At 40.6% G+C, this 12,733-nt stretch overlaps 2 protein-coding genes across 11 annotated transcripts in view; one reads left to right on the plus strand and one right to left on the minus strand.

Annotated features, from left to right (window-relative positions):
• LOC132173391 (peptidyl-tRNA hydrolase, mitochondrial) overlaps positions 1 to 9,741 on the plus strand; it is a 28,560-nt gene extending 18,819 nt beyond the window's left edge. Inside the window, exons 9-10 of one of the 2 annotated variants that reach the window (XM_059584888.1) lie at positions 1,763 to 1,903; positions 9,512 to 9,686. In XM_059584888.1, coding sequence (XP_059440871.1) covers positions 1,763 to 1,894 — 132 coding nt within the window. In that variant the 3' untranslated portion in view covers positions 1,895 to 1,903; positions 9,512 to 9,686. Of the gene's footprint in view, positions 1 to 1,762; positions 1,904 to 9,511 lie in introns of both variants that reach the window. The other variant, XM_059584887.1, reaches the window with a different exon arrangement.
• A 1,327-nt stretch (positions 9,742 to 11,068) lies between these two features.
• Positions 11,069 to 12,733, minus strand: part of LOC132175743 (molybdenum cofactor sulfurase) — a 112,194-nt gene continuing 110,529 nt past the window's right edge. For 6 of the 9 annotated variants that reach the window (XM_059587775.1, XM_059587778.1, XM_059587776.1 and 3 more), the window contains 3 exons: positions 12,510 to 12,646; positions 11,727 to 11,837; positions 11,069 to 11,631 (listed from right to left, as the gene is read on the minus strand). In XM_059587775.1, coding sequence (XP_059443758.1) covers positions 11,521 to 11,631; positions 11,727 to 11,837; positions 12,510 to 12,646 — 359 coding nt within the window. In that variant the 3' untranslated portion in view covers positions 11,069 to 11,520. Of the gene's footprint in view, positions 11,632 to 11,726; positions 11,876 to 12,509; positions 12,666 to 12,733 lie in introns of those variants that run through there. The other 3 variants (XM_059587772.1, XR_009439457.1, XM_059587779.1) reach the window with 3 other exon arrangements.

Genomic DNA, 12,733 nt, shown 5'->3' on the forward strand with positions numbered 1-12,733 from the left:
GAGGTTGGTGTTCTAAGGAGGTAGTGGGACCCTTTGGAGTTGGAGTGTGGAAACATATTAGGAGGGGGCGGGGAGTTTTTTTTTTTGAGTTTTGTTAGATATGATGAAGTGGGAGATGATACTAACATAAGATTCTGTCATGATTTATGGTATGGGGACCAGCCTTTGAAGGAATCTTTTTCGGAGTTATTTAGTATTGCTTATTGTAAGGAGGCTTGGGTGGCTGATTACTTGCAGGTTTCTAATGGCAACATTCAGTGGAATTTATCGTTTATCATGCTGTACAAGTTTGGGAAGTAGAGTTGGTGACCGAGTTTCTTAATGTGTTGTATTTTTTCGGAATGAGACAAAGGTGGGGCAGATAGTATTTGGTGGATGTCATCCAAGAGGTAGAAGTTTGAAGTACGATCATTTTATCAACATTTATCTACTCCAACTAGTTCTTCATTTCCGTGGAAGACTATTTTGAGAGTCAATGTTCCATTGAGCGTGAGTTTCTTTGTTTGGACAGAGGCTCTTGGGAAGATTTTGACTGTGGATAGTCTAAGAACGAGAAAGTTCATAGTGGTGGATTGGTGTAACATGTGTAAAAGGAGGAGGGAATCTATAGTATGAAGATCAGGATGGTGGGTGGTGTACGAAGGAGGTTTTGGGTTCTCATGGTGTGGGTTTATGGAAGCATATCCGTCAAGGTTGGAACTTTTTTGCCAAAGGTATTCGGTTTGAGGTGGGGGTGGGTTCGAAAGTCCGTTTCTGGCATGATATTTGGTGTGGGGAACATTCTTTGAAGCATGCCTTCCCATCCCTGTTCAGTATTGCTAGATTCAAAGAAGCTTGGGTGAAGGATAACTTTATTTGGAGGAATAGGGTTGTTGAATGGAACATCATCTTTGTGCGGCCTGTCCAAGATTGGGAGATGGATATGGTCCTTTCTTTCTTTGATCAGTTGTGCTCTTGTATGATCTCCCTTGGTATTGTGGATAGTATTTGCTGGTCCTTGTCCAAGAAGGGTAAGTTCGAGGTGCAGTCGTTCTACAAGGCCTTGTCCAACTTCGACCATGAGGTGTTTTCTTGGAAGAGTATCTGGCGTATTAAGGTACCGTTGCGAGTGGCTTTTTTCGGGTGAACTGCGGCCCTCGGAAAAGTTTTGATTCACGACAATTTGCGTAAGAGGAACATTGTGGTAGTGGAATGGTGTTATATGTGTAAGAAGAACGGAGAGTCGGTCGATTATCTTCTTCTTCACTACGAGATTGCAAGTGCTCTTTGGCATACTATTTTTAATTGGTTCGGGTTGCTTTGGGTTATGCCTTGCAGGGTTAGGGATTTGTTTGATTCCTGGTGGACGGGAGGGTGTTCTCGAAGTGCGGTTGTGTGCAAGATGATTCCTCTTTGTCTTATGTAGTGTTTATGGAGCGAAAGAAATGCTAGATGTTTTGATAATTCCATTAGGACTTTAGAGGAACTTATTCATTTTTTCCTCTATACTCTTTACTCTTGGACGGCCCGCTTGGTTAGCTCCATTAGTGATTAGTTTTTTTGACTTTCTTTTTCATTTTTCTCCCTCTTAGGCGCACTCTTTTTTCCTCCTGTGTAATTGGGTTGCGCCCCTCTGCGCTTTTTATATCAACATTACTTATCCAAAAAAAGAAATGCTCGCTTTGCCATCTGATTTTTCTGCTTGATGTGTTGATATTGGGCACGGTTGTGCTCATAGTTTAAGGCATTTTGCTTTTCACTGTGATATACCTTTTTGGAATAGATTGATGCTGCGTTGCAAGATGGGGTGGTCATGTTGAAGCTCCTTTTATCTAAAGGATTGACGGAGTGTGCAAGATGCTTTAATAAGGAGCAAAAGTACAAGTATACAAGATTGCAGACTATGCCCACATGACAAGCTGAGGTATTAGTTTTTATTTATTATTTAATTATTTAATTGTTTAATTATTAGGAGTAATTACCTTTTTTCCCCATCAACTACGACGCATTGTCACTTTGCCTCCATGAATTGACAACCCTATTGCCCGATCCTATTAAACTACCATTTTGTGCCCAAAACCCTCATTCCGTCAGTCAAAGGCGTTAACTCAGACGGTCAACCCGTCATGTGCGCCCCACATGCCATCTTGAAATTTTCTATCCCACCTTTTCCCCTATCAATTTCAACGCATTGTCATTTTGCTCCCATGAATTGTACCCTACTGTGGGCGAAAGTGGGATAGAAAATTTCAAGATGGCATGTGGGACGCATGTGACGGGTTGACCGTCTGAGTTAATGCCTTTGACTGATGGAAAGAGGGTTTTGGGCATAAAATGGTAGTTTGATATGGTCGGGCAGTAGGGTTGTCAGTTCTTGGGGTCAAAGTGACAATACGTTGTAGTTGATGGGGGATAAAGGTAATTACCCCTATATATATATTGCTGCAGAAGCATATGATTTTAGGAAGTACTTATGGATTGTGTGAGAATTTGCAAAAGCAGAAATGTCACAAGTAAAATATTAATTGAAGACACATACTACACTATGTTTTAGTATTATTGTGGCAAACACTTTAAAACTATGATCTCTTGCTGATTATGTAAATTAGTAAAAGCAGAAATGTAGTGTGTCTACAGTTTGAGTAATGCTATAGGTCACTCCGGCAAGAATGCATAGTACTCATGTTAGTGACATGGCGTAGCCACATGGTCATTCCACATCCATCTTTTTTTTTCTTTAAAAAAAGAAAAAGAAAATAAAAAATTGAAGCCTAGTTTTGACCTTCCTCCCTCGCAAATTTTCATTCGTTAAAACCCTTCCCCCAAATTTCCCCCAATCCACCAAAGGCTCCACCACAACCACCGTGGTTGCAGCAACCGAGAGCCACAAAGAAAACAAAACATCCCCTCCTAGCTTTGATGAGAGAGAGAGAGAAAGAGGGGAGCATCGCCTTAGAGAGAGACAGAGAAACCCGAGTTAGTGAGCGAGAGTCGTGCGGATTGAATCACTGTGGCTTGACCACTGTTGTTTTGCAGATGACAATGATTGGGGCGGTAGGCCTCGACCGAACTCCGGCGAGTTTCCATGGAGCGCAGCTTCTCTTTTGAAGCTAAAACTTTTTGCCTTTCGGCAAAAGATGGGTGTTCCTCTGGAGGAAAAGAGAAAAGGATTTGTTGGGTATATTTTCGCGAGCATCCAATGTTCCTTGTGGTTGGTGGAGGCGGCGATTTAGTCTCAGGTGAAGGAAGAAATCGCCAAATCTAACTGTGAGGGAGATAAGGTTACAATTGTCCATTGGGGAGGTAATAAGGCTGGAAGGTTCTTGGAGGTGTCAGTTTTTGCTGAGGGTGGTCGCAAGGGAGTCGTTTGGCTTCCGGAGGGCCGTTTTGGGAAGGGGTGGCGGTGATTTGCGGGAGAGCTTCGGCATCTGTTGGCAATTCAAATTAAGAAGACTTGGTTGGTGGATCTTGGGGTTCCATCTACGGCGGGGATTCTTGTGAATCCTCCTCCTTCTGATGCTAATTCCGGGAGGTCGTTCGTGGATGTCCTTTGATCTACTTCTGGTGATGATGCGAAAGCAGTTGGATTGAAGGTTCTCTCCTCAAGTTTTCTCGATCTATTCCTGGTGCCTTCTTGTTATGAGATGTGGTCTGATGGAGAAGGGCTGCGATCTGCCGTGGATTGCTATGCGTTGGAGAGTACGCCTAGGTCCATGGCGGTGACAGCTGTGTCTTTGAGGTCGAAGAAGAGGAAGGGTAATTTTGGTATTACTGGGTTATGGGGGAATATAGGGCAAATTCAATCTAAATTGGACCAGGTCCTTGTTGGGTTAGCCTCGAAGCTCAAGTGTAGGAGGAAAAGGTTTGGTTTGTTGGGCCTAGCTAAAGCAACCTTTGGTCGAGAATCTGGGTCTATCCTTGAAGCAGGTTAGGGTCAATTTTCGGCGCTTGATTCGGATTTGGGTTCGGATACGGGTTTGGGTCTGTCCTCAAATTTTTTGAAGCCTGTTTCAGTTTTTGCTCCTTCGGTCACTGAAGCAGATGTGGAGCCGCCGGCTAGGTCTCCTTCGAGTCTGCAGGTTGTGTCGAAGTCGGCGTGTTTTCCTGATTTGGGTTTCTTGTCGGAGACTGCTTTGTTACCGGAATCTCCAGTGGTGGCTAGCTCTCTAGCGAGTACTCTGGCTGTCTATTACACGGCAACGGAGGAAGCTCAAGCTCAGACTGAGCGAATCTCTTCCCCGATGAATGGTTTGATCAATCGGGGGCTTTTAGGCTCGAGAGTGGGTTCTCCTTCTTCGATCGGGTTTTTAGGCCCGGTCGCTATGTGTACGACGATGGCGGAGGTGCAGCCCGGGGCCTTCTGTGGAAGTTGGATTGGAGAAGGCGATGGGATGTTGTTTCGGTGATGGGATACCTATTCATGGTTGCGTGTTGGGGCCTGGTTCGTCGTAGGAGGCTGCTATGTTACCAAAGACAGCCCAGGGCCGGCAGAATATTCCGGTGAATACTGTGTCCAGGGTATCTGTTTTCCTTGTTGCCAAGGTGAAGGCCGCTGTCTATCCGGTGGAGGCCTTTGCCTCTCAAGTGTCTCTGGCAATGGTCTGTGTTCCTTCAAAGTTAGCTCCTATTAAGGCTGATCGTATCCTGGCATCGGAAAAAGGGTTGCTTTGTCGGGGGTTTTTAGGGTCTAGAAATTATTCTCCTTCTTTGCCTCCAATGAAGGAGGCTTCATCGTCAGTTAAAGGTTCTAAGGTTGTCGTCGAAGAATCACTAGTTTGTTCTTCTTCGAAGAAGCACGCAGCAGAATTGGGTTTGAGACTCAGCGAACCTTTTCCTCGCATGTCGGAGGGTGGTGCTCCAATTTACTCCTCCGTCTCCAAATCTTAGATAGGGTATGCCCGGAGAGTGAAGGAGAAGATTGCTAAGCAGTTGCATAAGAACTAGGAGTTGTTTGCCGAGGTTGTGGTGAAAACTGCGGAGAAGGGGGTGGAGAACTATTCGGAGGTGGTGCTAGATGTGGTGAAATTCGCCTCAATTGTGGGATTGTCTGGTGGTGAAGGAGGTGCCGAGAAAAGTCTTTTGAAGCTTTTTTTGAATATTGAAGAGAAGAGGGAGCCCTATACTCCAAAGGTAAAAGGGAAGAGGGAACTCAAGAATTTAGAATGCTCCATCAATTATGAGGCTCAAGGGAGACTTTCTCCGGAAAGGTGCCTGAGCCGGCGGGGTTGTGTTGGGACCAAAAATACATTTTCATTTCCTCCAGAGGTGCATTAGGGGATTTGGGTTTTTAGGGTTGGTGTTGGGCTAGTGTGGGCTTTAGTCTTTGGGTTTTCTTTTTGGTTTTTCCGTTTGGTTGTTGTTACTTGGTGGATTTTGGGTTGGGTCTTCTTGGGTTTTGTCTTTGGGTTTTAAGTTGGACTACCTATGTATATTTTCTTGTGTACCTAGAGGTGCATTGCGCTTTTTTTGATATATACAATATTACTTACAAACAAAAACAAATATTGTTTAGCTTTGTTACTTGTGGTTTTAATTAGGATGATTGATTAAAAACAAACTTTTGTACTTCAAAACTTGCTAAAATCTTTGACCTTTTGTTATGGGTATTTTTTTTTTTTTGATATATTGTATATATAAAAAAAAACGCAATGCGCCTCTAAGTACACATAAGTATACGCAGGGAAACCCTAAAAAACCCACAAAAATACCCTATGCAAACCATAGAAACCAAAGATTCCTAAAGAAACTTGATGCCCCATAATAACCCACAATAACCATTAAGCAAAACCTACACAACCCTGCCGCTGACCCTACTAGAGCCACAGCTTCTAGCTTCAAAATTAATGGAGCATTCTAAATTTTTTAGCTCCCTCTTCCCCTTAACCTTTGAAGCAGAACCATCATTTTTGGGCTTCTTCTCCTCTTCAATGATTGAGAGAAGTTCCAGTAGACTTTTCTCGTCACCTCCACACGACAACCCCACAGTAGAAGCAAACTTCACCGCATTGAGCGCCACCTTGGAATAGCCCTCCACCCCCTCCGCCATTGTTTCCGCCACAACCTTGGCCAACAACTCCTTGTTCTTATGCACTTGCTTAGCTATCTTATCCTTCACTCTCCGCTTATACCCCATTTGAGACCTCAAAACAGAAGAATAAATGGGTGCACCGCTCTCTGTCATGCGAGGATAAGGCTGACGAAGCCTCATATCCAGCTCAGCTGCCCTAGAAGAAGGAGAAGTATTCGTGACTGTAGAGCTGGCTGATTCTACAATCAGAGGTCCCAACTTCTGAGAAGATAGTGACGAGGACACCTCTGTCACCATGGGCGGCGAAGGAACAACAGGTCTACACCCAAAAAATCCTCGCCGCATCAAACCTTTCACCGGAACAGGATGTCGATCAATCTTAATAGGAGCATCCTCAACTGTCGGGGAAGTAGAACCCACTGCATCCTCCCTCAGCACTGGTTCTGCACTCACCAGACTTGGATTACTAACCGGACACCCCATTGCATAGGAGAGGCCTTCTCTAATAATTTCGAAGTACCCATCGGAGATTGCAACCTTCACTGGTTCCGAACATATTGTCTCTGCCACACAGCATGTCAAAATTAGGGAAGCTGATCTTGACGGGGAAGACACCGATGAGTCAAACGCATACTCTACGCACGACGCCAACGATCTCAGACACTCGATGGAACAGATAGGCGTAGACCCATATAATTTCGGGACATTTGCGTCAATTTCCGGTTCCAACTCCATAATCGAGACTGGATAAAAAACCGGATCCATAATCGAGTCCAGAACCGGATTCAGAACCGGATCCAGAACTGGACTCAGAACTGGATCCAGAAACGGATCCAAACCCGTGTTTCCTAAACCATCGACGTTGTGCTAATTACCTTTGGGCTTCACTTGCATTTCTTCCATCAGGCGTTCAGGCAGCCATGAAGGATCTGGTCCAGCTCCACATGAAAAAAAACCTAGGAACTTCTTTAGCTAGCACTTGACAAAAAGGCCCTTCATCTTCTTCCTTCTCAACCCTGCTGTAGCCGCCGCCAATGAGACGCCCTTCTTCTTCTTCTTCTTCTTCGGCAATCTCTGCTGGATTATTGTCACCGGCTTCTCTAACTCATAGCAATCCACCGCCATACGCATCTCATCTCCACTGCATCCCTTCCCAAGACCGTCCGAAGTAGGAAGCACATCGAGGAAACATGAGGTCACGGGCTTCGGTTTTCTCACCTCTACGCCTGACACGGCTCGTTTCACATCAGCAAACGACCGCCAAGTAAACAACCCCGCTGAAGAGGGTGCCTTAGGAACCTCCGAAGCTAACCCTTTCTCCTTTGTCGTTATCAACTGAAGCAACTCACCTGCAAACCGCCGCCATCCTCGACCGTTCCGGCCTTCTGGTATCCATATGACTCCTTCGCATCCACCCTCAACATAAATGCCCACCTCCAAGAACCTTCCTGCCTTATTACCACCCCCATGAACCATCAACGCCTTCTCACCCTCACGATAAGACTTGGCTATATCCTCCTTCACCGATAGACTTGCCGCCTCCATCGTATCCACCAACCAAGAAGATGCTGGTTGACTCACAAAAATAACCCCAACAAACCCTTTCCTTTTGTCCTCCAGACGAAAATCAGGATACCCATCCTTCGCCGAAAGGCAAAAGGTTTTAGCTTCGATGAAAAAACAACGTTCCATAGCTTTAATATTTTGAAATTGATGTATGGGTATTTCTTTGAAGATGCAAGAACTCTTTGCTTTTCTTTCCCTTGCCCACTACATGGATATTTTTATTAACTTTCTCTCTTTATAATGCCATCATGAATATTCTTGGGGAGCTTGTTTTCAATTGTTTGTTACATGAGGTGCCACAAGGTTGTTTCTTTGGTGCTATGATAAAGACCAAGATACCTTCCGCCATTATTTGCTTGCATTGCCTTGCTTACTCTTGGCCCTACTTATCATTGAGAAGTTCACATTTAAGGGTGTCTGTTTGTATCTATGTTGGTTATAATATTACAAATATGTGAATGTGCTAGGTTTAATTGCTCGCTACTTGACCATTTACGTCTTTTACAGAGCTTTGTGCCAGAAGATGTTTGTCTCTCTTTTTCCGTTATTTTCTTTCTCACATGCTTCACAATATAATGGACCAGGTCATGTGGGCATTCTCCTTATATCCATTAAACTAAAGATTTCAAAGGATTTTTTTATCACCAGGGTCGCACATAATGGAGAAATATTATAACCATTATGAGGGTTTTACTTTGTGTTACATTTGAGAGCATCTCCAGCAACAAGGTTAAACTAGCTTTTTAGTTAAATTTAGCTATTTTCACTTTTTTCTTTGGTCCAGCAGCTCTTGTAAACTAAAAGGTTTCCCTATATTTAACTAAATGGAGCATATATACCTTAATTACAATATGGGCATGGGATCTGGACCCTAGTATATACCAGATATAGGTGAACGTAAACCCAAAGAGAAACATAACCAGAAACACAAAGGCAGCTAGTAAAAGAAAAATAGTTAGATTAATCCTATATATATTTTGTCTGTATGTTTGCAACTAAACCATATAACAATTGTCTCTGCAAGGAGCTAACCTTTTGCTACTTGGTATGGGTTTAATTCAAGAAAAACAAATGGACGAAAAGAAAAAAATAAAAGCGAAATGCAGAATACGCAATTAGAGGCAAGGTTGTATCAACTTGCATGTGACCTAATGCTTTTTCAGGTATTGAAGTTGTGTTGGGTTTGCTGGTAAGGGAAGGCTCTGTTTTCAGATTTGCAAGCTAGGGAGCTAGAACTTTTCATTGATACTATGGTATTATAGCATTCTAATTAGGATTTGATTTACCTAATTTCATTCTCTGGTGACTTGTGCTGCTTTTTGATACATCATCTTCCATGAGTTCCAGTCATTATTTAGGATTTCTACTAATTTGAGTGTTTCCATTATGTGGGTTTTAACATGTGGTGTTTCCCAGTTGTGTTGTTGATATGTTCTGTCTCGTTCTTGTTTGAAATGAACTGGAGAGATTTGCTTACCCTTGTGCATTGAGATCATTATGTGCTTGCTAATTTTATGTGTAGGCCTAATTTTGGTATTTTTCTTTCAATTTTGATGTTTAAAACTGATAACCAGTTTTAATATATATATTGAAAGGTAGCCATATCTAAAATTTCCCTGTTTCGAAATATTATTATTATTATTTTAAATTTTTGCCTCAAATTATCCTTGTATGTGTGTTGTTCAGTGACCTCTTGGCTTTTTCCTTCATTTCAGTGTTTATTCTTGTTTCTATTGTTTGGCTACTGCAACTTGGATTTCCGATGCTCTATGTTGAACAATGTTTGCTCTATGCAAGCAGTCAATTGGAGTAATGAAATCGAAACATCACTATTGGTGCCCGTTGAATTGGACCGTCCATATTATTGTAGAGTCTGTTGTATTAGTCATTGGTGTAGCTTGTTGGAACTTATCTTACTCTACTGTTCTGAACATGCAGAATTGGGTGGAGTTGCTGCCTGGAAAATGGCACTTATTGTACTGTACATGGAGGAGGCACATAGGGTTGACGTTTATTTATTGGGACTGGATAACACTTATTGCATATTCTTATTCTATGGTAAATGCATTTTTGACGTAATCATGATCAAATAATTGTGGTTGTCTCATGACAATGACAATGATGTCGTTCCTTGGTGACAACAATAATATCATTTGGAGTTGGGTAAATTCACTAGCGATGTTTCAAAAATGTTAGTTCTGGATGGTCCAACTGTCTTCCAATGTTTTGTTGGAAATTGCTTTTTGCAAATAAAAAAACGTGTCATACAGCTCACTAAACCCAAGGCTTTCCTAGCTGATTTTTACGTAAGTTATTGACTACAAAATTGCAACCTTTCTTTCTGCGTTTTATGTGGAAGGGTGTTTTTTTTTTTTTTTGGATAAAAAAGTCTACGAGACCAATTTGTGGTTATCCAACCTAACATTTCATGTTACGAAGATTAACAACAAAAAAGATGGCGATGGCTATTCGAAATGAAACTATCTTCATCACTCCTGTACTTCAGCTAGAATAAAGCAAATTTCATGATTGTTTAATCTTTTCATATATCCATACTAGTCATTAGTTAACTAAGTATTGTTAAAATTTAATCATTTGAGTTAATTAAATAAATTTACTTGAATATTAAATAATCTAATGTCTAGTTTATATGTATATAAATTCATTATGCACATACACAAACTCGCACGAGCACACACATATATATCCATGCATACTTATACACACTCATGTACACAAATTTCTAAAACTAAACTCACAACAATAATTCAAGTTTTATATTTCATATCAAGAACAGAATTCCCTTACGATGTTCTTATTACAAAAATAACAATTTTTATTTATTTATTTATTTTATTTTTGTTGTAAAAATAGAGTTTATACAAGTATGTCTCGTTTGATATTCAAACATATGTTCAACTAACACCTCATTTGTCAAACTGAAACCTAATCGAATTTAACAGTGTAGTTCACGAGCAGCTGAGCTGATCTTACACTCCTAGAGCACTATTATTTTGCTTAGTTGATTGCAGACATATTGTTCTTAAGGGTGTTAGAAGAATACAAGGAATGAGAAGTCGCTCTAGCACAAGGGTAACCGAAATTAACACATGATCAGCTAGCTGTTACCATCAAATTTTGTTATTGTAAACAGAACAACTGACCTCTCCCTCTTTCTCTATATAGACTTTGTATTAAGGACTAATTATCTGAATGGGTTCTAGTCAATATCTATGACGATAAAGTCAGAACGTACATTAGCCTCGGGAGAGAAGAAGTCAAAGTCCTTGGTCAAGAGGCATGAGTGGGTCAACCTTTTATTTCTGAATAGAATACATTCAATATTGCGAGTCTTTCTTTTATTATCAACTAATATTTCAGCCTTCTGTGCTGGTAAAACTTATAACTATTTATAGAAGATCAAGTTCTACCTGCTTAATTATGTATTGTCGATTCCAAAGAAAAACAAGATATCAGACTGAGGTAGAAAATAGATGTAATACAAGAACCACTATTTTTAAAAATAAATACACAAGAGCCGACTCTAATACCAATGTTAAAATATTATACAACGGAAACATAAAATGACGATGTGATGGTTTCCATCAATTCTTTCATACAGCATCATCAGAAATAAAAATAAAGAAGCTACAAAATTTATGACCCTATAGTCGCTCTAGCACTATGAAATTTCAAAGAATCATGTATTACTCCTTTTCTGACTTGCTTAGAATGTACCAGTGTTTTTTGAATACTAGTGTAGAGGACAAGTAACCTATTGATCCGTTTTCAGATGTTGCAACGCAATTATCAGTATACCTTGATTCTGAGAGATTTATTTGTATGAATTACGAATAAATGTGAATGCTCATCTAAAGTTCCAGAAACAGATCGCCAACTCCGTTCTCCAGATGGCGCAGGCAAGTGTGTGAACTCATTCCTCGAAGCTAAAAAGAATTTGGATGTATTTTTTGTCCTACTTGAAGCAACGACTCAGGTTCCTGCTCTACTCCATCACCAATCTCATATCTCAGTAGTAACCCAAATAAAATCTGCCCCTGGTTTCATGTAACTTTTAGTGTTATATATATGCACTCAGAACAGAAATCAACCAACAAAGAAACAAAATTCAAAGGAGTCTAGTTTGGCGAACCTTCACTCTCCTATATGATGCTAAAGTAGCCAAAGGTTCATTTGACTTCTTCACTTGCCCAGCTTTGTTCACAAGATTGATCATCTGGCAACGGTTGCATCCACCCAGCGACTGAGAAAGAAAGCAGAGATGACCCGTGAAAAGTTGATCTGGAAAAGTGCAATGATTCACAGACCTTTCTGGGCTCAAGTATATATGATATTAAATGCAACTATTTTGGCATCATAACAAAAAACTATTTTGTTAATATACATCTTTCATGCAACTATTATGGATATACATGGCAATGAAAGATGTATATTAACAAAAAACTTTAGTTTCCTATTCTCGATGCATCTCAAAACCAATACAAGAAGATTATTCACATCTCCCATATTTTCGTCCACACATCTACTAGAAGGATAACAAAATCTGGACAAAACATTAGCCACAAATAAAATTATAAGGTTTGCATCAATTTTTAATAACGAAGGCAAGACTGAATTGCATCATTTTGCAGTGATTTATGCAACAGACATTATAAAGAGAAAAAAGGTATGGTAAAATACCACTAAATCTACAATAGTAGTGGAAAGGGATGCATGCAAGTACTTTGTGATGATGTATGCAGCAAGCATTACATAAGTGACTATGGTTATGGAAATTTTTCATTACATCTGTAAAACTGTACAACATCACGAGGCTAAAGTTTTGTTAGTGTCAGGAATTAGCCATAGCTTGTTCTTTTGTGTTTGACATGAATAGAAGCTCTAATCATTCCCATTCAAAGTTTAAAGAACTTACTGTAAAATAGTTATCCCCAATTTTAAGATTTCTCCATCCATCTTCTGCATAAGGTTCGCCTCCAGATATGACAAGGTTAGGCCGAAATCTCATTGGACTGACTTCAACTGGCACTCCGGAAGAACCCTTCTTTGCATCTGCTACCATCAATTAATACTTTGCATATATTTTATGATTCAAAAATATTCTCAAAACACCGAATGATACAAAAGTTAGAATGATAG

Source organism: Corylus avellana, chromosome ca3 (assembly GCF_901000735.1).
Source record: "Corylus avellana chromosome ca3, CavTom2PMs-1.0".
NCBI lineage: Eukaryota > Viridiplantae > Streptophyta > Magnoliopsida > Fagales > Betulaceae > Corylus > Corylus avellana.